General features: G+C 41.9%; 1 protein-coding gene and 1 long non-coding RNA gene across 4 annotated transcripts in view; one reads left to right on the top strand and one right to left on the bottom strand.

The window, feature by feature from the left end:
* Nucleotides 1-27,347, top strand: part of ssbp3b (single stranded DNA binding protein 3b) — a 63,614-nt gene that overhangs the window by 30,539 nt on the left and 5,728 nt on the right. For 2 of the 3 annotated variants that reach the window (XM_034179630.1, XM_034179629.1), the window contains 8 exons: nt 15,397-15,486; nt 16,803-16,877; nt 17,108-17,170; nt 17,282-17,345; nt 17,446-17,519; nt 19,607-19,671; nt 25,544-25,592; nt 25,841-25,876. In XM_034179630.1, coding sequence (XP_034035521.1) covers nt 15,397-15,486; nt 16,803-16,877; nt 17,108-17,170; nt 17,282-17,345; nt 17,446-17,519; nt 19,607-19,671; nt 25,544-25,592; nt 25,841-25,876 — 516 coding nt within the window. The remainder of the gene's footprint in view (nt 1-15,396; nt 15,487-16,802; nt 16,878-17,107; nt 17,171-17,281; nt 17,346-17,445; nt 17,520-19,606; nt 19,672-25,543; nt 25,593-25,840; nt 25,877-27,347) is intronic. The other variant, XM_034179631.1, reaches the window with a different exon arrangement.
* On the bottom strand, nt 42-26,209 carry LOC117518496. The gene is made up of 4 exons (XR_004563002.1): nt 25,905-26,209; nt 14,224-14,230; nt 8,796-8,799; nt 42-54 (listed from the first exon to the last, which is right to left on the bottom strand). It is a non-coding gene; the product is annotated as an uncharacterized LOC117518496 (long non-coding RNA).

The following is a 27,347-nucleotide window of genomic DNA, read 5'->3' as shown; positions in this document are numbered from 1 at the left end:
CTGGCGATGTCGGCATTCCGTTGGTGAGATGTTCATTGATGAATACATTTGTCCCTTTCAGTTTTCTTCCTTGTTTTAACAGTGCTGTTTTGTGTTTTCTGTTGATGAATCTCATGATGACGGTTCGTTTATCACCGTCATTTCTCCGGGGCAGAGGGTGGCACGCTTCAATGTTATTTAAATCCATTTCTATACCTTTAGATAGGAGGAAATCAGCAACCTGTTTTTCCACAGAGCTGACCTCCTGTTCACTGGGCTCCCCTCCGCTCTCATCTGTTACCGCCCGTGCGTAGGACCGTGGTTTGATGTGAAGACCTGTGATGATGACGTCGTTGATTCTGGTGTACTGCTCCAATTCAGCCACTCTATTTTCCAGCTGCACCAGATGCCGGTCTTTCTCGGCATTCTGGAGCCGTAATGCCTTCACCTCCTCCACCAGATCCATGATTGATTTCTGTTGCTGCTTCACAACAGAAATCTCCTCTGATAAAAAGTCCAGAGATTTTTAATATCGTCACCTTCCTCCGCTGTCAGAACCTTCTTAGGCCCCATGGTCGGTTTATGAGCAGCTTGTCGATCGCCGATGTTAACAGCCTGTGTTGTTTATCACCGGGATGGATCTGCACTGCGCTGGTGCCGCGCGGCCTCGGTGTTTCCGCGCTGATGGATCCGCGGTGGCTGCACGAGGCCTCGGGGAAGCGGCACTCGTGACGCGCGGCTCTAATGACGCAGCGCGCGGCCTCAGTGAATTCACCACGTTGGGCCTCGGACGTTGTTGCTGTCCAGTCGCGGGGCTAAGTTGCCGGTTGAGGTGGTATTCCCACTGTCCGGGTTGGCAAACACCGGCGTGGCAGATGGCAACTACAAACACCACCTCTGAAAACTCGGGTACAAACTTTTTGCAGCTCACTCTGACGACACGCAGCTCTGACTGATGGGAAGGTTGTTAAAGGCAAACATACTGGTAGACCAAGGAAGACATCAAAGCGTCAAGACAGAATACTTAAAGCAATATGTCTCAAAAATCGAAAATGCACAACAAAACAAATGAGGAACGAATGGGAGGAAACTGGAGTCAACGTCTGTGACCGAACTGTAAGAAACCGCCTAAAGGAAATGGAATTTACATACAGAAAAGCTAAACGAAAACCATCATTAACATCTAAACAGAAAAAAACAAGGTTACAGTGGGCTAAGGAAAAGCAATCGTGGACTGTGGATGACTGGATGAAAGTCATATTCAGTGATGAATCTCGAATCTGCATTGGGCAAGGTGATGATGCTGGAACTTTTGTTTGGTGCCGTTCCAATGAGATTTATAAAGATGACTGCCTGAAGAGAACATGTACATTTCCACAGTCATTGATGATATGGGGCTGCATGTCAGGTAAAGGCACTGGGGAGATGGCTGTCATTACATCATCAATAAATGCACAAGTCTACGTTGATATTTTGGACACTTTTCTTATCCCATCAATTGAGAGGATGTTTGGGGATGATGAAATCATTTTTCAAGATGATAATGCATCTTGCCATAGAGCAAAAACTGTGAAAACATTCCTTGCAAAAAGACACATAGGGTCAATGTAATGGCCTGCAAATAGTCCGTATCTTAATCCAATTGAAAATCTTTGGAAGTTGAAGAAAATGGTCCATGACAAGGCTCCAACCTGCAAAGCTGATCTGCCAACAGCAATCAGAGAAAGTTGGAGCCAGATTGATGAAGAGTACTGTTTGTCACTCACTAAGTCCATGCCCCAGAGACTGCAAGCTGTTATAAAAGCCAGAGGTGGTGCAACAAAATACTAGTGATGTGTTGGAGTGTTCTTTTGTTTTTCATGATTCCATAATTTTTTCCTCAGAATTGAGTGATTCCATATTATTTTCCCTCTGCTTGGTCTAAAAAAGTAACCGTTACTGACTGCCACAATTTATTTTCCTGATTTCTTATAGTATTTCTTAAAGCCAGATAGTTGCCATTTGAAATGACTTTAGTTTTGTGTCATGTGTCTGTGATCTGCTTTTTTCTACAAAATTAAACAACTGAATGAACATCCGCCGAGGCCGGTGATTCCATCATTTTTGCCAGGGGTTTTATATATATATATATATATATATATATATATATATATATATATATATATATAATATAAATCATGACCCGCTCATTGGAGCCCTTATTTTCACAGTTTACGTGGTACTCAGGTCAGGTAAATGGACTGCATTTATATAGCGCTGTTCCATCTGCATCCCATCAGGCTGGACTCAAGCCCAACGCCTTAACCACTAGACCATCACCTCCCCCATCACTTCAAACTTTACTGCCACAAACACAAGATATTTAATGTTCAAACTGGTAAACTTTATTGTTTTTGTGCAAATATTTAATCATTTTGAAATGGATGCCTGCAACATGTTTCAAAAAAGCTGGGACAGTGGTATGTTTACCACTGTGTTACATCACCTGATGTAACACAGTCCGGGGTCTCCGTTGTCGTATTTTAGAATAGAATATTTGTTATCACTGTAACATGTACAACGAAATTAAAAATGCTAGACCAGTTCGGCCTAGCAGCAGTATTAAATTTTGGCATTAATAATTGTGGTTATTGCTGTGGGGTAAAAGCTGTCTCTGAATCTTTGTCCTTGTTTTGTTTGATGTGTTACCGTCTGCCTGATGGTAACAGATCAAACAGGGAGTGACCAGGGTGTGAGATGTCATTTATAATATTCTTGGCTTTTTTGAGGCAGTGGGAACGGTGCACTTCTTCCAGAGTGAGGAGAAGGCAGCCAGTGATCGTCTGGGCCACGTTGATGACCCTCTGGAGCACTTTCCTCTGAGCCACTGTGCAGCTGGTGTACCACACACATATGCAACCCCTGGCAAAAATTATGGAATCACCGGCCTCAGAGGATGTTCATTCAGTTGTTTAATTTTGTAGAAAAAAAGCAGATCACAGACATGACACAAAACTAAAGTCATTTCAAATGGCAACTTTCTGGCTTTAAGAAACACTATAAGAAATCAAGAAAAAAAGATTGTGGCAGTCAGTAACGGTTACTTTTTTAGACCAAGCAGAGGAAAAAAATACGGAATCACTCAATTCTGAGGAAAAAATTATGGAATCACCCTGTAAATTTTCATCCCCCAAATTAACACCTGCATCAAATCAGATCTGCTCATTGACATTGACCCTATACCATGACATTGACCCTATGTGTCTTTTTGCAAGGAATGTTTTTGCAGTTTTTGCTCTATGGCAAGATGCATTATCATCTTGAAAAATGATTTCATCATCCCCAAACATCCTTTCAATTGTCGAAAATATCAACATAAACTTGTGCATTTATTGATGATGTAATGACAGCCATCTCCCCAGTGCTTTTACCTGACATGCAGCCCCATAACATCAATGACTATGGAAATTTACATGTTCTCTTCAGGCAGTCATCTTTATAAATCTCATTGGAAAGGCATCAAACAAAAGTTCCAGCATCATCACCTTGCCCAATGCAGATTCGAGATTCATCACTGAATATGACTTTCATCCAGTCATCCACAGTCCACGATTGCTTTTCCTTAGCCCATTGTAACCTTGTTTTTTTCTGTTTAGGTGTTAATGATGCCTTTCGTTTAGCTTTTCTGTATGTAAATCCCATTTCCTTTAGGCGGTTTGTTACAGTTCGGTCACAGACGTTGACTCCAGTTTCCTCCCATTCGTTCGTCATTTGTTTTGTTGTACATGTTTCGATTTTTGAGACTTATTGCTTTGTTTTCAGTCTTGACGCTTTGATGTCTTCCTTGGTCTACCAGTATGTTTGCCTTTAACAACCTTCCCATGTTTGTATTTGGTCCAGAGTTTAGACACAGCTGACTGTGAACAACCAACATCTTTTGCAACATTGCGTGATGATTTACTCTCTTTTAAGAGTTTGATAATCCTCTCCTTTGTTTCAATTGACATCTCTCGTGTTGGAGCCATGATTCATGTCAGTCCACTTGGTGCAACAGCTCTCCAAGGTGTGTTCACTCCTTTTTAGATGCAGACTAACGAGCAGATCTGATATGATGCAGGTGTTAGTTTTGGGGATGAAAATTTACAGGGTGATTCCATAATTCTTTCCTCAGAATTGAGTGATTCCATATTTTTTTCCTCTGCTTGGTCTAAAAAAGTAACCGTTACTGACTGCCACAATCTTTTTTTTTTCTTGATTTCTTATAGTGTTTCTTAAAGCCAGAAAGTTGCCATTTGAAATGACTTTAGTTTTGTGTCATGTCTGTGATCTGCTTTTTTCTACAAAATTAAACAACTGAATGAACATCCTCCGAGGCCGGTGATTCCATCATTTTTGCCAGGGGTTGTACAATATGTCAGCATGCTCTCTGTGGAGCACTGGTAAAAGGACACCAGCAGTCTCTGTGTGATGTTGTTTTTTCTGAGCAGCCTCAGGAAGTGCAGTCTCTGCTGGGTGTTTTTTAGCAGCTCAGAGGTGTTCATGCTCCAGGACAGATTCTCTTCAATGTGGACTCCCAGGAAGCGGAAGTCTGCCACCCTCTCCACACAGTCCCCGCTGATAATCAGTGGTGTAATGTCTGTTTTTTTTTTCTGTTTTTTTTCTTAAGTCTATTATCAGCTCCTTGGTTTTTGAGCTGTTGAGGAGCAGGTTATACTACCTGCACCACCCTATTAGCTGCCGCACCTCGTTCCTATAGGCAGAGTCATCCCCTCCTGAGATGATGCCCACCACTGTGGTGTCGTCTGCAAACTTGACGATGGTGTTACCGTAGTGTGTGGGGGTGCAGTCATAGGCGTAGAGGACGTGGAGCAGGGGGCTCAGCACACAGCCCTGTGGGGTGCCGGTGCTGAGGCTGAGGGCCGTAGATGTGTGGTTGCCTACTCTGACTCTCTGGCTGGGTCCAGACAGGAAGCTGTATATCCACATGCAGATGGACTGTGGGAGACCCAAGTTTCCCAGTTTGTCCAAGAGTTTGTGAGGGAGGATGGTGTTGAATGCAGAGCTGTAGTCAACAAAGAGCAGCTGCGCATAGGTTCCCTGCTGTTCCAGGTGGAATAGTGCAGCATGGAGGGCTGTGGCTACAGCGTTCTCTGTTGATCTGTTTGCTCTGTACCAAAACTGGTGGGGGTTGAAACTGTGGGGCAGGAGTGATGTGACCCCTGACCAGCTTCTCAAAATATTTCATTACCACTGGGGTGAGTGCAACTGGCCGGTAGTCATTAAGGCTGGAGATGTGAGGTTTCTTGGGCAGGGGGATTATGGTGGAGGACTTCAGACAGGACGGGACAGTGGACTGGGACAGGTTAAAAATCCTGGTGAAGATTCCACCTGGTCTGCGCAGTCCCTCAGGACCCATCCTGAGACGCCATTAGGTCCAGCAGCCTTTCTCGGGTTGACGGCCTGCAGCGCTTCATAATGCGCCACACGTTTCGATGGGCGACATGTCTGGACTGCAGGCAGGCCAGTCTAGTACCTGCACTCTTTTACTATGAAGCCACGCTGTTGTAACACGTGCAGAATGTGGTTTGGCATTGTCTTGCTGAAATACAACCCCAATTCCAGTGAAGTTGGGACATTGTGTAAAATGTAAATAAAACGGAATACAATGATTTGCAAATCCTCTTCAACCTATATTCAATTGAATACACCACAAACACAAGATATTTAATGTTCAAACTGATAAACTTTATTGTTTTTGTGCAAATATTTGCATATTTTGAAATGGATACCAGCAACACATTACAAAAAAGCTGGGACAGTGGTATGTTTACCACTGTGTTACATCATCTTTCCTTCTAACAACACTCAACAAATGTTTGGGAATTGAGGATAGTAATTGTTGAAGGTTTGTAGGTGGAATTCTTTCCCATTCTTGCTTGATGTACGACTTCAGTTGTTCAACAGTCCGGCGTCTCTGTTGTCGTATTTGACCCGTGGGGTGTAGGTGCACTTCATAATGCACCACAAATTTTCAGTGGGGGACAGGTCTGGACTGCAGGCAGGCCAGTCTAGTACCCGCACTCTTTTACTATGAAGCCACGCTGTTGTACAGAATGTGGCTTGGCATTGTCTTGCTGAAATAAGCAGGGACGTCCCTGAAAAAGACGTTGCTTGGATGGCATATGTTGCTCCAAAACATGGATGTACCTTTCAGCACTGATGGGGCCATCACAGATGTGTACGTTGCCCAAGCCATGGGCACTAACACACCCCCATACCATCACAGATGCTGGCTTTTGAACTTTGCGTTGGTATCAATGTGGATGGTCTTTTTCCTCTTTTGTCCGGAGGACACGACTCCATGATTTCCAAAAACAATTTGAAATGTGGACTCACTTTATGGTGTGGTATCTGTTGAAAGGTGTTGGTGCCACACAGGTCCTAGTGGCAGCATAACTCTAGGAGGTGTTGACCATTTTCATTCATCTTGCCATTTCCATGGTGGCTATTACAGGTTGGCCAAGAGTTGTGGTCGCTCCCCACTCTTGCAGTGAACTCCCCTAATAGAAACAGTGACTCACTCTGTGGCATACTTCATATGGCAGTTTTCAAGGAATCGTAGAACTTGTCTTTATCATCTGATGTAGATGTGAGTGTAGGTGCATATATGCAGAGGAAGTTTGCAAGACCCTTGGAAGTGTTCATAAGCAGTCGAAGTAGTCACTCTGTTCCTGGAGATGGGGTCTCAACCATAGACATGAGGGAGGTTTTTGACAGCGAATCCGACCCCATGTTCGCTAACATCCTCCTCAGGTTTACCTTGCCAGAAGAACGTGTAGTTTTCTTATTTCAGGGATCCACTCTCTGCAATTTGACAAGAAATCCAACAAGAAGTCAGAAAAAGATGCTCAAATGACCCTCAATTCATGGCGTAAAATTGCACATGCCATATCGTTGGTTTGGAAGTTGATGTTTATATAAAGAAGTGGAGCTCGTTGAGGAACAAATTAATCCAGAAAAGGCCGCTGTTCCTGTGGAAAATTCCATTAAGACGTGACGGAGAACTTTAATGTCATGCGCTCGTCTACGTCATTGCATGGCCACAGGTTACAGAGTTGCAGAAGCATAAATCAGGCTTTAGGGTTTTAAGGTACTGCTCTGCAGTGGACTTAGAATAAACGTATTTTGTCCGTTTTATACATATAACGAATTTCGTCTATAATGGACAAAATTCGCTGGTCCACCTGAATCAATTACAGTGAGGAAAATAAGTATTTGAACACCCTGCGGTTTTGCAAGTTCTCCCACTTAGAAATCATGGAGGGGTCTGAAATTTTCATCTTAGGTGCATCTCCACTGTGAGAGACATAATCTAAAAAAAAAAAAAAGCCCTCTTATTCTGCACTCTTTACCTGTATTAATTGCACCTGTTTGAACTTGTTACCTGTATAAAAGACACCTGTTCACACACTCAATCAATCACACTCCAACCTGTCCACCATAGCCAAGACCAAAGAGCTGTCTAAGGACACCAGGGACAAAACTGTAGACCTGCACAAGGCTGGGATGGACTATAGGACAACAAGCAAGCAGCTTGGTAGAAGACTGTAACAGCTGTTATGATTATTTATTAGAAAGTGGAAGAAACACAAGATGACTGTCAATCTCCCTCGGTCTGGGATGCCATGCAAGATCTCACTTTGTGGGGTAAGGATGATTCTGAGAAAGCTCAGAACTACACAGGAGGACCTGGTCAATGACCTGAAGAGAGTTGGGACCACAGTCACAAAGATTACATTAGTAACACAGGATGCTGTCATGATTTAAAATCCTGCAGGGCAGCAAGGTCCCCCTGCTCAAGCCAGTTCACCAGTGACCATCTGGATGATCCAGATTAGGCATGGGAGAAGGTCATGTGGTCAGATGAGACCAGAATAGAGCTTTTTGGAATCAACTCCACTTACCATGTTTAGAGGATGAGAACAACCCCAAGAAAACCATCCCAACCGTGAAGCATGGGGGTGGAAACATCATACTGTGGGGGTGCTCTTCTGCAAAGGGGACAGGACGACTGCACCATATTGAAGGGAGGATGGATGGTCATGTATTGCGAGATTTTGGCAAACAACCTCCTTCCCTCAGTAAGAGCATTGAATATAGGTCATGGCTGGGTCTTCCAGCATGACATTGACCTCAAACAGCCAGGGCAACTAAGGAGGGGCTCCGTAAGAAGCATTTCAAGGTCCTGGAGTGGCCTGGCCAGTCTCCAGACCTGAACTCAATAGAAACTCTTTGGAGGGAGCTGAAACTCCAAACCTGAAAGATTTGGAGAAGATCTGTATGGAGGAGTGGACCAAAATCCCTGTTGCAATGTGTGCAAACCTTGTGAAAAACTACAGGAAATGTTTGACCTCTGTAATTGCAAACAAAGGCTACTGTACCAAATATTAACACTGATTTTCACAGGTGTTCAAATACTTATTTGCAGCAGTAACATACAAATAAATTAGATTATGTCTCTCACAGTGGACATGCACCTAAGATGAAAATTTCAGACCCTCCATGATTTCTAAGTGGGAGAGCTTGCAAAACCGCAGGGTGTTCAAATACTTATTTTCCTCACTGTATATGCGAGTTTTACTGTGTGTGTGTGTACAAACATAAAATACAAATAATGAATGTTTATGAGTTCAGTGGTACGAATATTTCATGAGGTGAAAGCTGGAACAAACCATTGAACAGTGCAAAGCCTCATTGAATGGTTTGTTCCAGCTATGACTGCATGTTCTGATAATTTTTTGTTTTATTTAATTCGTATGGCCATGGCAGATTGTCACCCCACTGAGTCTGGTCTACTTGAAGTTTATATATATAATATATATATTTTATTATTATAATCATAAAACCAGAGGAAGTTTTTTTTTTTTTTTTTTTTTTTTTTTTTTTCCTTACTACTGTCACCAGTGTGCTTGCGCATTGGGTGGGTAAGGCTTAAACCTTGTTCTTGTGTGGTGCTTTGGGATGACTTTTGCTGTGATATGGTGCTGTATATATATGAATTTAACTTGAATTAGGCCTTGGGAGAGAGGTATTCCCCCTGTTGTATACCTTTGTTGGTATCTTTTATATTCCTTTACTTTATGTCTTTCTCTTCATTAGCTCCAGCTCATCTCATTGATTTTCTTGCACAATCTTGTAAAAAAAAAAAAAAAAAAAAAAACCTGTATTCTGCCACTGTGCATGTCACTGTCCCTGACTGAGATATGATTCCCCCCTCCGGCCTCACTTCTCTTGCTGCTGAGGTATTTCACAGTGACCCTCGGTGGCAGCCAGAGCAGATATAATTAGGGATGGTGTAGTCAATTCCAGGGAGTGTGTTGGCTATTGACCAGTCTCATCTGTTGGGCTGTAGGCCTCTAAACAAAGACGGTCAGAGATTCTGAGTGAGAGTCCTTACGTAGGCCCTTCTGGTAATTGCCGGTTTTCTGCATGCATCTGCAAGGCAACACAGTTGAACCCCATATTAACAGCTGTACTGAAGAATTTGCTGTCATTCTTTGCTGAGATTTTTTTTTTAATCTAAACCCATCAGAACTGAAAACATCATCTCAAATTGCGCTAGCTACAGGCAAGAAAAATTTTGTCAGTTATGTGTGACCAAGGCAAATGGTACATTAGTGAATTAGGGCTGTGGTTTGAGCAGGAAATCGGCCCAGTGAGCTCCTGCTGTGCAACAGCACTTTGTAGAGCCACTGACACCAGTGAATGTCCCTGATGCTTATCTTATCTTTTGGATCCTTGATCAGCAAGGCTCAGAAGCCTCAAACTGGCCAATATACCCCTTCTGTTCTGAAGACATACATATGATGTGTAGTGAATGTTGTTCAGATTACCATTGGGAAAGCTCATCGGTGCATCCAGGGACTCAAGTCTGCTGCTGGAGTACAGTACGCATCCCTGCTAAACCGTGATAACTCAGAGCTTTTTCCACATTTGCTTAGAAAGACATGAAGCTTGTTACAATATTCTGTTCTGTCGTTATATGCGAATAAAAGATTATATTGGTGTTTTGGAAAAGTCGCTTCATCTTTTTACACGTCTGCTCTAGTATCATATATGGAGATACACTTAAGCTGGAAAAAATTGTATGATCTGCAGGATTGTTACTAACACACATGCATTGTGAGTGAGCTACTAAAGTATAAATAATACAGTAACAGTAACTATCAACATAAAGGGCATGAATTCTCTCTACTGTACATAATTGCATCCAAATCACTGTTGGAGCGCATTATTTTCCTTATTTTGAAGAGATTTACAATCATTCTCCTGAAGTGGCACACAGCAGTCATGGAGAATATCGTCCAACTCTCTGATGGTGCTTTGGACTTAACTAGGTTTCATAAGCTTCAGTATTTCCAAGTTCATGACTTCAACATTGTAGTCACTACACATCGAATTATCATTGTCATGTTTGCGTTTTGCGATTCTTTCATTTGTCCAACCACAGCCAGTAAGCCGGTAAGCGTAGACAGTGCTAACAGCTAGCAGTGCTAACTACTTCGAAGTCCTGTGTCTCTTGCAAAATCGGATAAACTTGTGCAACTTTCTAGTAGACACATGTATGAATAAAACATACATACCGAACGGTCCCACATAAAAATTGGTCTGCCGTGCCTTCACTGCGCATGCATCATTCGAGACTACAGCAGCACGTTTGTGACTGACTCTCTGCACCCAAAGTGATCAAAGGGAATAATGTGATTATTAGCCATCAGATGACAAGGTAAAACCTCTTAAATCAAGACAGGTTCAAACACAAATGAGGTGATAATCGCCTCATTTTGCTACTGACTCACCAAAATGATGTAGGTGCAGCTGCACGTCAAACGTCTGCCATGCAGCTGTTGCGCTCTGATTAACTCGCTGTCTTTTATTACAAAATAATGCTGAATTTATGTGGAAATGATTATTGTACAAAAGCTTCAGATATCTGTTGCTGAGATAGATGATGACTGCAGTGCAGTTTTAAGCAAAAACGAGGTGATAATCAGTGAATCACTGCTCATGCTTAGAAATGACGATGCTGATGCTCCAAAATGGCGCATGCGCAGTAAAGGCAGGGCTGACCGACTTTCTTTTTTGGGGGGGGGGGGGGGGGGGCGTTCGGTCGACAACAGTGGAATTCGGGTTACTCGAAAAAAACAAAAACAAATTGACATTGGTACAGCAATGTTTTCTTGGCTGATTTCCGCCACAATATGTGGTAGGGAGAAGATAATTAGATTCTTCAGAGAGTACAGGCAAGCAAACTCACTTTTAATGCAATAGGAGAATATTCCTTGCAGAGAAAAAGTGATGAGTGATCAAGTACTGTAGAACAAGCTTCTTTGGATACCATAGATCAATGGATTTTGTTTAGGAGTGTTTTTATAAGTATGTGGCATCAGTGGTTCCATTGCACTTGGCTACAGCCATCCATTTGGAGACACTCCTGTACTGTGAAGAAGAACTCCAAATTTATGCTCCTGATACAGCTTCAATGTGCCTGTCCAGTCACGCAAGCACCCGCAAAAGGCTGAGAAGTTTTGCCCGAACAGTAATAGAGATGCAATCATTTTGTGTCGCCTCCCGTCCCGCAGGAGAAAACACATCATTTAGGTTATTAAAGAGATTCATGGGGTTGTTTGTTTTGATTCCCTGACCTGTATGTTTTTTGACACACTGGTCAGGAATAGCGCTACTATTTGGTTGTTTTTATTTAGTATAGGGACAGTTTCATGTGTCTGCCATACATGGGCATGCAGTGTTGCCACGGTAACTTGCTGTGTGTCTCTCTGTATGTGTACCCGTTCGCTTCTGTTAAATTAAAGATGTTCTCTGAAAGTAGCATGTGGACACTCCATACTTTACACTATTCTCATTTTTTGACTGAGTCATCCTGTCGCTTCCGTTCATGCAGTGTTTTTTTTTTTTTTTTTTTTTTTTTTTGGCTGCCTGCTCCCACCCGCAGTGCAGTTCTGACCGTCCGCTCCCGCCAGGTTTGCGTTGTGTCCCGGTGGGACCCGATCCCAATGCAGCCCTCTATTATGCATCTCTTCCTTATAAGCAACATGATACATATCTAGATACATGGATTATGATATATTGAGGGACCAATCACATCATATCATAATATGGGTTGATGCGATTCAATTCAGTGCGATATGAAAACCATGGACCTTTTGCGGTTTTTACTACTGTGGTGCAGAACATTGGCGCTGCCTCTGCTCACCTTTAGTTCATCACTGGGGACAGCACTACATACACATAGCAGAAGTGCTGCATATAAGAAGCACAGAAGAAGAAACCAGTTGTTTTTTGCCTGTGTTTATATAGCATAATTTTTCTGTTCTCAACCTGTAAAACAGTATTAAAACAATTCTGAACAGAACGTAAAGTTCAAATGGGCACAGTGCCTACTACTAGTAGACATGTTTTTGTTTTTGCCTCATAAGGTTAACGTTCTTGTGACCAGCCTTGGGATGCCACACCGCCGACCTTTGAACTTTTCTGCGAGTATGAAACTGGATTTAGCAAATCAAGATAATCTTAACAGATTTATCACAAAATTGAGCCATCGACTGATTCATGTTACATACGAGGTCTATTAGAAAAGTATCTGACCTTATTATTTTTTTCAAAAACCATATGGATTTGAATCACATGTGATTACATCAGACATGCTTGAACCCTCGTGGGCGTGTGAGTTTTTTCACGCCTGTCGGTTACATCATTCGCCTGTGGGCAGTCTTTGAGTGAGGAGTGGCCCACCCTCTCGTCGATTTTTTTTTTTTTTTTCATTGTTTAGGAATGGCTCAGAGACTGCTGCTTTGTTTGATAAAAAATTTTTCAAAACCTGTAAGGCACAACTGAGTGGACACCATTCGATAAATTCAGCTGGTTTTCAGTGAAAATTTTAACGGCTGATGAGAGATTTTGGAGTTTTACTGTCGTCGTAAGGACGGCCCACGGCGCCTGACGGCGATCTGCGCTCTGAGGCGGCAGCGTCTCGCTGTTTCAAGTTGAAAACTTCCACATTTCAGGCTCTGTTGACCCAGGAAGTCGTCAGAGAACAGAGAACTTTCAGAAGAAGTCGGCATGAGGAGTTTATTCGGACATTCCATTGTTAACGGACATTTTGTAATGAAAGAACGTGCGAGCAGAGTCGTATGTCGGGCCGGACGTGACCGCAGGGGGTCGCGACAGGAAATACATCTCCATTGGAAACCTTAACAGGCAAGTTGGAACATGCCCAAGCTATTAAACAATTTCTCAGTTACTCACTTGTTGAAAGCCATCAAAAGCCGCCTGAATTTTACAAATGGTTTTCAACACGGAGGTGTTTTTCCTGTCGCGGTGCACACAGATTCGCCGAGTCGTCACGGAAACGACTCGGCGAATTTGCGCACACATCTTTCATTAAAAAAATGTCCTTAAACAGTGGAATGTCCGCATAAAGTCCTCATGCCGGCCTCTTCTGAATCTTCTCTGTTCTCTCACGACGTCCTGGGTGAATTAAGCCTTAAATTAGGATGTTTTCAGGTCGAAACAGACCGACGACGGCACCTGGAAGCGCTGCGCGATGTCCCGCTCCGTGGGAAGTCCTTACAGCGACAGAAACACCCCATAATCTCTCATCAGCCGTTAAACTTTTCACCGAAAACAAGCTTAATTTCTCGAATAGTGTCCACTCGGATATTCCTCACAGGTCCAGAAAAAATTTTGATAAAGCAACGCGCGCCGACTTGAGCAGCGTGTGAAACAAAGGAATTCAGCCGAGAGGGCGGGACCACATCTCACTCGAGGCCTGCCCACAGGGAAATGACGTCACCGACACGCGTGAAAAAACTCACGAATGCTCACGAGGGTTCAAGCATGATTGGTGTAAACACACGTCATTCAAATCCATATAGTTAAAAAAAAAGTGTCGGTTTCTTATCTAATAGACCTCGTACAGATGTTTTTTTTTCCCCTTTTAATTTGGAGACTTACAAGATGATATAATTTATTGTTTTCGAGGTAAGGTGTTAAAGTAGAGGGTGTGAACATGTGCATGTGTCTGATTACTCACTGCATTTTATCTTATACATGCCTTGGTTTTTTTTCAAAGCCTGGGAATAATTGTGCCTTTTTCCAGAGTATGTGGTTTTTTTCTCTCTTTCTCTCCTTTCTTTTTTCTTCTTCATACTTTTTGAGGTCCTGCAACTTATGCTCCAGTGCAACTTGTACACTGAAAAATCATGTGTTTATTATTATTAACAATAATGAGAACTAGGGATGTGAATCGTACAACAACTCACGATTCAATTCGATTCCGATCCTTGGGGTGACGATTCAATTCAGAATCGATTTTCGATTCAAAGAGCTCTGAGAAATAGGTATATTACTTAAAAATGTTTAAGAAAATGCAGCTTTACAAGGTTAATCAAGTGATTCTAGATGTAAATTTACTTATCTGCTTTGCTCGTTCAGAGTTGGCTGGCAGTTTAGTGAAGCTCTGGTCAGTAGTCGGCAGATACCGCTGCTCCGCTTCTTATAGCTCTGGGTGTTGGCGTAGCATGTGGGCTTGCGGATTTGAAGTGTTTCTGAAGTACTTGACTTTCATTTTGCAGATTTTGCACACTGCATAAGTGATGTCAAGCTCCTTCTTATGCAGCAAATAATAAAATACAAAATGTGCCCAAACACTTGCCTTCAGCAAAGATGGTGCTGGCTGAATTAGCTCTTCGTCCGCCATGCTAAGCTGCAGCTCACGAATGTTTGAAGCACGCCGGACCCTTCCTTCACAAGGACGCTGTAGTACGGAAGCCGTTGTCTGACAAACAGTACACGCAGCGAGTAAGCAAGAAAATGTTTAAGAAAATGCTTTTTAAAAATCGATTCTTGGACATTTTAGATTGATTCACAATCGTAATAAATAAGAATCGCGATTCAGACGTGAATCGATTTTTTACGGCACCCCTAATGAGAACTATTTATATAGGACTTTCCCACTAATAAAGCACTAAACAAAATAAATTCAAATTCATTAATGAAAGAATCCATTCCAATAATAAAAGTACACTACAACAATACACAAAAATCTAAAATAAAGCGATAATACAGAAAAAGCTGTGACTTGTACTTCAGTGCAACTTGCATATGATCTTTGCTCTTCAAGAGGCATGCTTTTTTTTTTTTTTATTTTTTTTTTTTACAGATACGTCTTATACTCCGATGTGACTTGTACTCCAGAAAATAAGATGTATAGCTGAGGGTTAGATTCCGCTTTCCCATGGCTGTGATGATTTTTGAAAAGAACAGATACATGAAACTACTTATCACGTGTTTAAGTTCCACAACTTTGTGATGACATGTTGTAGCATCAGACTGTTGACTCTTTTTATTTCTTCTCAGAGTGCAGCGGCAGCCCCCAGTCCTGTGATGGGTGGCATGCCCCCTGGTGACGGCATGCCTGGAGGACCCATGCCGCCAGGCTTTTTCCAGGTGAGTTGATGACTCACCGATTTGCTTTCATAACACATATAGTGCATCAGCATTAGTCTGTTATTTTAACCCTCAATAGTATTTATTATTGATTATTTATTATTTATTATTGATGGTTTGTTTTTTAATGCATATATTGTAAAATTACATGCTATTGTCTGTAGTTATTGGTATTCTAGGCATTATTCACTTCACCTTAGTCAGTCTCGTAAATCAGAAAATCCTCACATTTGAGCAACTTTTTGCACCACCTTTGGTATTTTTATTTTGGAGATGATTAATCCCTAAACAATGTAGATGTTCCATAAATAACTATTACCAAAGCACCAGTGCAGCCCATTTTCTGCACTGCTACAGACTCCAGTTAAAAAAAGAAAAGAAAAAGCCTCAGTGTTTTGTATGCAATGTGTATTGACCTGATTGATGTTAGTTCTGCAAATGCGTTTTGTTTGATTCACACTTGCTACGTGAATTTGTCGTGAACATCATAGACATTGTGTCTGCGGCGGCCCCTCCAGTGCTGTAAACAGGCAGGCATGGCCCAGCCATTTTCCCTAATGGAGTAATCGAAAAGGTGCAGCACCTACTGTAAATCAATATTGCAAGAGGATAAACTCTTGGCAGGCAACTTTGTGGAGCTGGCTCTAAGAGGTGACAGCAAATTGCTGTGTTGCGCTACCTTCCCTAGTCCAAACTGTGTTTTTAAAATCTACCATCTAGAAGATGCTATAAAGCTGCAACTCGTTATGTAATCGTGTCATTATCAGGAGACATTCTGACAAAAGCTCACATGCTTACATTTTCAATCTGGGAATCCATTGGAGTAGGCTCAATTAGACCCCTCGCTCTCTGTCAGATAAGCAACATTAGTGACACAGTGCTGGTGTTTAGTGTTGTTCTAAAGCTAATTGCATAGCGCTTAATTGATGCTGTTAATTCAGGGAAATTATCACTGATAACATGCTGCATGCAGCAGGCTTCTTAATGTCTTGACTGACAGGCAAAAGAGCATACATCCTCTCCATCTTCTCTGCCTCCTTTCTGTCATTCAAGCCTATGTCGTTGCTTGCTCTTATCTCTTGCTTTACTGTGTCTGGTACATGAAATTTACAGCCTTGATTTTGTACTTTTTTTTGCACAAGACTTACTCTTTGCACTTCAACTGTCTTCCGTCCTGCAGTAACCCTGCTTGTCTTTCTGCTCCTGTTTTGTCACTTGTATGTCTTGGTCCCTCTTTCTCTTTACGTCTCATCTTCTGCTTTTCTCCTTCCTTCCTATATCTACTCGTTGCCACTTGATTTTGTGCGATGCCACAGGGTCCTCCTGGTCCCCAGGGCTCTCCTCACCCTCAGCCTCCTCCCCCTAACAGTATGATGGGACCTCACAGTCAGGTAACACTCCCTCTCTCCCTTTTTTTGCTTGATGGCTCTTGCTTTGAGTTTTTTGCTGTCTGCTGCCATTTGGGAACACTCAGTGCTGATGCTTCATGCTTTGGCGTTTGTCTCAGCTTAATCCTGCTGTGCATATTGACAGACATTGAATTGATAAATCATATGTTTTTCCATAGATGCATGCTGTGTTTCTCTTGAAATGTCACAGAGCAGTTGTGTTTGTTTTGTAGTCTTTCATGTCTCCTCGATTTGCTGGAGGCCCAAGAGGCCCCCCCATCAGGATGGGCAACCAGGTAGAACACACAAGCACAGACTATACATCCTGGAAAAAAAAACATTGTTCTTACTCACAGCTTAAGGTGCTGTTTCATAATTTGCTAATTTTATTTTTCAAAATCTGTTAGCCACCAGGTGGAGGACCAGGTCCTCATCCCATGCTGCCTAATATGGACCCCACACGACCACAAGGTGTGGATACACGTTGAATGCACAACAGCAGCGGCTCTTTGTGACCATATAATCTAGATGGGAAAATGTATGAGTAAATGCTTTCTGTTTGTGCCTGTAGGCCATCCTAACTTGGGGCCCATGCAGAGACTGAGCGGTCCTCGAGGGATGGGACCCATGGGTCCCGGCCCGCAGGTAGGATATTTCACTGAAGCAGGATGTGAAACTACTTCCAACATCACCCACTACAGACAAGACCTAGTTTTCTCTAGAGGTCTTCTATTATTCAAGGAGCCTCATATGCCAAAGTTTTTCTTCCAAGTAACTATTATACATATATATAAGATATTTTTTGGTAAAAAAAAAAAAATTAAACACAGGCCTGACAGATGGACTGACCAGGCAAGGATGTGCAGCAGGTTAAGCTGGTAAAGGATGCAGATGGCATCTTAAGTGCCATCTTAAGATGGCACTTAAGATGCCATCTTACAGAAGTGAGAAGAAAAGATGCCAGGTGACAGAAGTGAGAAGAGTCCATTGAGGAGATGGAGGATTTTGAGGACATGATGAAAAAATAAAGAAAGAAGACTGCATGATGTGGAGAGAGTAAATCAGGAAGTACAATGAATTAGTAAGGATGAAGTCAGGACAGCTATGAAGTGGGGAAAGGCAGCTGACCCAGATGGCATGCCAGTGGATACATGAAAATGTTTAGCAGAGCTAGCAGTGGAGTTTTGAATTCTGTTTAATAAAATTTTAGAAAGGGAGAGGGGCGTTTGAGGAATGGAGAGGAAGTGTACTGGTACTGTTTTTTAAGAATAAGGGTGATGTGCAGAGCTGCAGTAATTATAGCGGCATAAATTTTGACAGTTTCAGCAGAAAGTTATGGAAAACAGTTGTGGAAGCTAGGCTTGGAGAAGAGATAATGATCTGCAAGCAGCAGCGTGGCGTCATGCTGAGAAAGAGCAATAGAGATACATGTTTGCTCTGAGAATGCTGATGGAGAAGTATAGAAAAGGCCACAAAGAGTGTTTGTGGATTTAGAGAAAACTTATGACATGGTGCCAAGAGAAGAGGTGTGACATTGTATGAGGAAGTCTGGAGTGGCAGAGAAGTATGTGAGGGTGGTGCAGGATATGTATAAGGACATGCACAGTCAGAGTGACAGATATATTTGAGGTGGGATTACGTCTAGGATCGGCTCAGAGAACAGAGTTCTTTCGTTTGCAGCGGTAATGGAGAGGTTGATGGATGAGATCAGACAGGAGTCTGCATGGACTATGATGTTTGCAGATGACATGATCTGTAGTGAGAGTAGAGAGCAGGTTGAGATGATCCTGGAGATCTGGAGATAAGCTCTGAAGAGAAAGGGAAAGAACGTCAGTAGTTGCAAGACAGACTGCCTGCATGTGGAGAGTGAACATGGTGGAATAGTGTGGTTACAAGGAGTAAAGGTAGTGAAGATAGGTGAGTTTAAATGCTTGGCATCAGCTATCCAAAGTAATGAAGAGTGTGGTAGAAAGGTGAAGAAGAGAGCGCAGGCAGGGTGGAGCGGGTGGGTGAAAAGTGGCAGGAGTCATTTGTAACAGAAGGGTATCTGCAAGCATGAATGGGAAAGTTTACAAGACATTAGTGAGACTATTTATGTTGTACAGCTGATAGATGGTGGCGTGAACAAAAAGACAGGAGGCAGAGATGAAGGAGCTGCAATTATCGTTGGGAGGGAGAAGGATGATAAGTTTAGGAGTAAGCATATCAGAGGTAAAGTGCAGGTAGGACAGTTTGGAGAAGGGTGAGACTGAGATGGTTTGGAGATGTGCAGAGGAAGGACTTTGAAGCCACCTGGTAGAAAAGAGGGAGGCCAAAGAGGCAGTTTATGGATGTGCTGATGGAGGACATGCAAGTGGTTGGTGTGATGGAGGAAGATGCAGAGGACAGGGTGAGATGGAGACTGATAATCTGCTGTGGCAACACCTAATGGGAGCACCTGACAGAAGAGAGAAACATCCATCCATTCTCTATACCCGCTTATTCCAATAAAGGGTCACGGAGGAAGTTGGAGCCTATCCCAGCAGTCATAGGGCGTGAGACAGGGTGCACCCTTGACAGGACACCAGTCTGTCGCAGGACAAGAGAGAAACATAATAATAACTGTAGTTTGCACACTAGCAATTTGTGCTTTTCTCGTGTTGTAGTTTAATCCTGTTGCATTTGCATTGTAAATGCAGTTTGATTTTATTTAATTAATTCCAAGCTCAAGTTCTCTTCCCTCCCTTCCTCAGAACTTTGGTGGTGGAATGAGGCCTCCACACAACACCATGGGTCCCGGCATGCCAGGAGTGAATATGTGAGCCTTCACTTGTTTTTTAATAATAATAAAACAAATGTATTATAGAGTACTTTTCAAAACACCATATTACTGCAGTTACATTACTGCAGACAACTATATGTCTACAATTACTGAGCTAATGTTTTAGGCACATTGGTTGTACTTAAAAAGAAAAAAGGAAAATCTGTTGGTGAATTGATTTCCTCAAGTTTGCTACAGTGCATCTAGATCTGGTACAGATCTACATTGGGAATTGGTTTGAGTTTTACACGTGAAGCAACTCCAGTTCTACGTACATAGATAAACTTGCTCACAGCTCCTCATTGTCCCACATGGTCTCCTAGACAAGTGCTAATCAGGATGTTCTCTGTTTCACTTTTGAGATCTAACAGGATCAGGCGTGCTTTCTTCAAATAATGCAGCTTAAATGGCATTACATGATAGACTTTTTCAGGAACACTACTGTATCTGTAGCATGTGTCTCTTTGTCCCTTCCAAAGTTTGAATACTTTTCACCTGCAGAATGTAGCTAGTTACTGTTTGTTGTGAGCCGCTACCCCACCTGGAAAAAGTTTTTGGTTTTGATCTCTGTAGATGCTTTCTTGGCCTACATTAGTGTGATGCCTCATTTTTGCAGGAAGTATCATGGTGATATTAATGGAAAACCTCAACAACCAGTCTCAGTTGGAAAGGACACTATCTCACCAATTAGGGGTGGGTGGTATAAATGGTTGACAATATAAATTATATAGATTTGCCCAACTGCAGGGATTTTGATGATACCTGCCAACTGCAATAGCGCATGTTGATGACATCATCAGTGCGCATCAAAAGTGAGAATAGCGAGGCTTTGTTGAGAAAAATGGCCAGATCAAGGCATTTTTTAAATCAATCTGTATCTGTTAAATTTAAGCCTGCACATGTCTCCGCTTCACCTTCTAAGTGCTGAGCTGGTGGACTGAACAGTCACAGCAGCTGCTACTTCAGGACAGAACCATGGTGTGTGTGTTCTAAACCCCCCCCCAACTGTCCCCAAGAGTAAAGGTCCACATTTGAAGACATTTTTTTATATAGAACAACACACTCACTATTACTCTCGAGTGTCCTGGTTTTGTGGAATTTCTTAGACATATAAAAATGTTAGCTTAATTTTTTTGTAAAATAAGTAAATACAGTGGTATGTAAAAGTTTGGGCACCTCTGAATGATTCCATGATTTTCCTTTATAAATCATTGGTTGTCTGGATCAGCAATTTCAGTTAAATATATCATATAGCAGACAAACACACTGATATTTGAGAAGTGAAATTAAATTTCTAGTATTTACAGAAAGTGTGCAATAATTATTTAAACAAAATTAGGCAGGTGCATAAATTTAGCCACCCCAACAGAAAAAAATACATCAATATTTAGTAGATCCTCCTTTTGCAGAAGTAACAGCCTCTAAATGCTTCCTATATAGTCTGGATTCTGGTTGAAGGTATTTTGGACCATTCTTCTTTACAAAACATCTTCAGTTCAGTCAGGTTTGTTGGTTTTCAAGCATGGACAGCCCGCTTAAAATCACACCACAGATTTTCAATAATATTCAAGTCTGGGGACTGAGATGGCCATTCCAGAACTGTTGTACTTGTTCCTCTGCATGAATGACTTAGTAGATTTTGAGCAGGGTTGTTGTCTTGTTGAAAGATCCAGCCCCGATGCAACTTCAACTTTGCCACTGATTCTTGAACATTGTTCTCAACAATCTGCTGATATTGACTGGAATCTATGTGACCCTCAACTTTAACAAGATTCCCAGTACCTGCACTGGCCACACAGCCACACAGCATGATGGAACCACCTCCAAATTTTACTGTAGGTAGCAAGTGTTTTTCTTGGAATGCTGTGTTCTTTTTCTGCCCCTTGTTATGTCCAAATAACTCAATTTTAGTTTCATCAGTCCACAGCACTTTCTTCCAAAATGAAGCTGGCTTGTCCAAATGTGCATTAGCATACCTCAAGCAACTCTGTTTGCGGCGTGTACGCAGAAGAGACTTCCTCTGCATTACAGCATCATACAGCATCTCCTTGTGCAAAGTTGAACGATGCACAGAGACACTGCAGCAAGATCATGTTGTAGGTCTTTGGAGCAGGTCTGTGGGTTGACGATGACTGTTCTCACCATCCTTCGCTTCATCTTATCTGAGATTTTTCTTGGCCTGCCACTTCGGGCCTTAACTAGTACTGTGCCTGTGGTCTTACATTTCCTCCCTGTCGAAACTGACAGCTGAAATCTCTGAGATAGCTGTTTGTATCCTTCCCCTAACAGTCTTTGTTTTCAGGTCATTTGAGAGTTGTTTAGAGGCTCCCGTGTTGTCACTCATTAGAAGAGATGCAAAGAGGAGAAACATTTGCAGATAGCCACCTTAAATACCCTTTCTCATAATTGGATTCACCTGTGTAAGGAGGTCAAGGGTCACTGAGCTTACCAAAACAAATTTTGTGTTCCAATGATTAGTGCTAAATGTATTCAAATCAATAAAATGAAAAGGCTGCCCAAATTTATGCACCTGCCCAATTTTGTTTAAATAATTATTGCACACTTTCTGTACATACTAGAAACTTCATTTCACTTCTCAAATATCAGTGTGTTTGTCTGCTGTATGATATATTTAACTGAAATTGCTGATCCAAACAACGATTTATAATGGAAAATCATGGAAATCATCAGGGGTGCCCAAACTTTGACATACCACTGTACAGCATTACGAAGCAGCTTGGATTGAAGGTGTTTTTCAATCAGTCAACCAATCACTCAACGTTTATTTCTGTAGCCATTTACAGCAGCCTGATGGTGTCCAAAGTGCTTTACAGTAAAATCAAAGATCAAGAATTCACAAAAATAAAACAAACATACAATGGAGTTAAAAAGACACATAAAAAAAGGCACCACTACGCATTTAAAACCAGTTTAATTAAATAAGTCTTGAGCCTTGATTTAAAAAGTGCGAGGTCAGAAATAGTGTGTAAATCAGGAGGTAATGTGTTCCACAGTCTGGGGCCAGCTACCACAAAAGCACCATCATGTACTTTGACCTCGGAACATCCAAGTAAAGCTGAACAGACGCCTGTAATGTCCCACTGTAAGTGTGGAGAGTTAAAATTTGAGGCATAATATGCTCACGCCTGGAAGTGTTTATTAAAAGATGAGCAGCAGCATTTTGCACTAATTGGATGCGTGCAAAAGACCGGTTAACACTAACATAAAGTGCATTACAGTAATTAAGTCTGGAACTGATGAAAGCATGAATGGCATCATCAACATGCATCAAAAGTGCTGTGGACATACTTTTTTTCCTTAATGTGTGGCAGAGCTGTTAACGTGACAAGCATATACAGTATAATACATACACAATAGATTGACTTTAATGTTACTTATTAAATTTTTTATACTGAAGAATATGTCGCAGTGTATATACAGTTATTGTCCATGCTTCAAATTATAACAGTATGAATTTTTGATCGTACCCCTCAGCCCTGTTGTTAATCAAGTCCTGAAATTTTTCTTTTTACTTTTGGAAGCTGATGTTCTGTCCTCTCATGGGACTGTAGGCTCTACAATACAGACAGTCTTGATAGCCCTTCATAGTCAGTTGTCGCAAGTTTTCTTCCAGGAAGATGAGTTTTTTCCATAGATCTACAAGCATATCACAATCTGACACTGGACATGGAATGAAGCGGTGGTATTTGATGGTCCTTTGGTTTGGCACTTGAGGCCCTTTGTAAGGAAATAAATGAGCTCAAGGAGTTTCTCTTCTGTTTGCTCTTACTCACTTGGATTTGACTCACTTGGAGAACCTTATGTCACCATCTGTACCAACCTGCAAGCTGTTGGAGGCATGATGTCCGGCTCAGGGTGCACCGCGTTGCACCACACTACTTACAGTAGTGTTCAGAATAATAGTAGTGCTATGTGACTAAAAAGATTAATCCAGGTTTTGAGTATATTTCTTATTGTTACATGGGAAACAAGGTACCAGTAGATTCTCACAAATCCAACAAGACCAAGCATTCATGATATGCACACTCTTAAGGCTATGAAATTGGGCTGTTAGTAAAAAAAAAAGTAGAAAAGGGGGTGTTCACAATAATAGTAGTGTGGCATTCAGTCAGTGAGTTCGTCAGTTTTGTGGAACAAACAGGTGTGAATCAGGTGTCCCCTATGTAAGGATGAAGCCAGCACCTGTTGAACATGCTTTTCTCTTTGAAAGCCTGAGGAAAATGGGACGTTCAAGACATTGTTCAGAAGAACAGCATAGTTTGATTAAAGATTGGAGAGGGAAAAACCTATACGCAGGTGCAAAAAGTTATAGGCTGTTCATCTACAATGATCGCCAATGCTTCAAAATGGACAAAAAAACAGAGACGCATGGAAGAAAATGGAAAACAACCATCAAAATGGATAGAAGAATAACCAGAATGGCAAAGGCTCACCCATTGATCAGCTCCAGGATGATCAAAGACAGTCTGGAGTTACCTGTAAGTGCTGTGACAGTTAGAAGACGCCTGTGTGAAGCTAATTTATTTGCAAGAATCCCCCGCAAAGTCCCTCTGTTAAATAAAAGACGTGCAGAAGAGGTTACAATTTGCCAGAGAACACATCAACTGGCCTAAAGAGAAATGGAGGAATATTTTGTGGACTGATGATAGTAAAACTGTTTTTTTTTTTTGTTTTTTTTTTTGGGTCCAAGGGCTGCAGACAGTTTGTGAGACAACCCCCAAACTCTGAATTCAAGCCACAGTTCACAGTGAAGACAGTGAAGCATGGTGGTGCAAGCATCATGATATGGGCATGTTTCTCCTACTATGGTGTTGGGCCTATATATCACATACCAAGTATCATGGATCAGTTTGGATATGTCAAAATATTTGAAGAGGTCATGTTGCCTTATGCTGAAGAGGACATGCCCTTGAAATGGGTGTTTCAACAAGACAATGACCCCAAGCACACTAGTAAACGAGCAAAATCTTGGTTCCAAACCAACAAAATTAATGCCTCGCAGATGTGAAGAAATCATGAAAAACTGTGGTTATACAACTAAATACTAGTTTAGTGATTCACAGGATTGCTAAAAAAAGCAGTTTGAACATAATAGTTTTGAGTTTGTAGCAACAGATGCTACTATTATTGTGAACACCCCCTTTTCTACTTTTTTTTTTTTTTTACTAATAGCCCAATTTCATAGCCTTAAGAGTGTGCCTATCATGAATGCTTGGTCTTGTTGGATTTGTGAGAATCTACTGAATCTACTGGTACCTTGTTTCCCATGTAACAATAAGAAATATACTCAAAAGCTGGATTAATCTTTGTAGTCACATTGCACTACTATTATTTTGAACACTACTGTACATGATGATTCTGGATCATTGTCCCAGTCTGTAAAATGTGTGAGCACTTTTCACCTTTCAAATGGTAAATGTTTCCACCTGATGGAGCCACTCAGTGCTTTACAGTGATGTTGCACATTCATCCATTGCATGCACACAGTAATGTCCGCATGCTGCCATGCATGAAGCTCAGCTTGCACACTTGGAGCAACAAAGGGATTAAAGGATCTTAAGTGATTTTTTTGTTTTTTCTCCCTGTCTTGACTGGGAATTGACCCAAGGGTCCTCTGATAACAAGTCTGCCTCTCTAACCTAAAGGCCACCAAGTCATTTAGTCATGTTTCAAGAATCAATTTATGACTGAAAATGTTTAAAATTTAAGAATTGTGACATTTCAAATGGAATTTTTCTGTTGATCCACCGATGATGCTAAAAAGAATTGTCATCAAAATTCATTGCTGCCTAATTTAAATGTATTTTTTTTTAATATATAATTTATTTTTTGGTGGGTTATCCTACAGGGGTCCAGGTACTGGACGGCCATGGCCCAATCCGAATAATGCCAATTCTGTGAGTATTTATTTGTGCATGATGTACACAGACAGAGTGATTACACATATGGTTCAGATTGCCGCCAGATCTCTTCTCAGAGCCGTGGAGGTCTAATGTGTTCCAAGGTTCCACTCTGGGATGTAATTGTAGTATTATGTGTCAAGATTTCCACAGACTATTAGACAGACGGCCATAATGGCATCAGAGTGATCAAATAATGAATGATGACATATTGAGGTGTTCAGTGTTTGCATTTTTTGTTTTAGATGCCTTACTCCTCACCCTCTCCTGGAGCATATGGGGTAAGAACACATTGCACCATATACACACTGTACTTCAGACTGCTTTATATTAAAATGCATCACACTTAGCAATATCACTATGGGTTGTTTATCACTTATCCATTGTTAGATGGAGCCAGTGCAAAAATCCGAGTAGTGCAGTGATCTCCACCTGAGGGAAATATGGCAGTAATAATGTTCATGCCACCATCTGTAGTGACCCATACTGTCCAGTTCTCATCAAGCCCTGAGATACAAGTGACTCCAGTGTCATCTTTGGCGAAAGTAGTCTGTGCAGACATTTGTTAGTGACATTCCACTCCATTGTCAAAATTATGGATGGTGAAGTCTTATGCAGTCAGACCTAATGTTGTCAGTCATATCATTTGGTCTCACCGAGCTCTTTAAATCCAGATTTCTGCAATTGCTGGGGGTGGGGGGATCCACAGTTGACTTTTGGTAATGGAAAAGTTTAGCCTCAGGTTGGTCTGCTTTACAAACGTGTTAATATGCAAATAATTGGCCCAGCATAAAACATTGTATCTAAGGGCCCTGTCCCACTGGCGTTTAGAAGGATTTGCGTATGGATTACGCACAGAATTGGCCCATATTCGCCAAACATCCGCAGTATCCGTGTAACATGCCTGTATGAGTCGGCCGTCATCCGAACACGCCCATGATCACCCGCAGAGGCACGCATGTCCGCAGCCAGGATTTTTGAGCTGTTCAAAAATCTGAATGCAGATGACATCCGCCTTACATACTCCATATATACTCAATTCATACACAATACATACTCACTCTATGCGCTGTAAATCTGCCGTTAACCGCTGATATCCGCAACTGATGGGGATTTGCGGCTTGGCAGCGGACCGGGACAGTGTGTAAAACAGATATATATCATGCCCATCACGTCCACATCACAAACTAAAATATGTTGTAGCGAATTCATACAGATTGGCCACGAATAAAGCCTTTTTATTACATCTGCTTTGCAGCTGATTTGCGGACAGTCTGTGAATGCACAACAAACACATCATGTAAACCCAAAGTACTATATGTGGCAGAAAGCGACATACCTGCCAGTCAGTGCCGGTCCGGCTGTGTAAATCCACAAAGACGTAGCTGCTGCAATCCAGGACTTTTATTTAACACCAACAAAAGGAAGAGTTGCTGTTTACCCACAACTCACGCAAAAAAAAAAAAAACACCGTCTCACACCCCGAGCGGCTTCCCCCCTCCCGCTCCCCAAACTCATGAACAGTTAACCCTCGCATGACAAAATGAACTTTAACTCTGTGATCAACTTGTCCAAGTCCAGCAAATGCTCCAGAGGCTGTATTGTTGGTGTGAATAGTGATGCCGACGCCCCGAGTGCGCTTCTTTTATGACCGCAGTGCAGATGCCGTGCACCTGCAACACGTGCGCGATGCATTCATAATACACCCATAATACTGCCGTGATAATCTCAATATGTTGGATCAGTTTCCTC

This window comes from Thalassophryne amazonica, chromosome 10 (assembly GCF_902500255.1).
Source record: "Thalassophryne amazonica chromosome 10, fThaAma1.1, whole genome shotgun sequence".
Classification (NCBI taxonomy): Eukaryota; Metazoa; Chordata; class Actinopteri; order Batrachoidiformes; family Batrachoididae; genus Thalassophryne; species Thalassophryne amazonica.
Note: the sequence above shows the minus strand (reverse complement) of the source record. Positions and strands in the feature narration are given on the sequence as shown.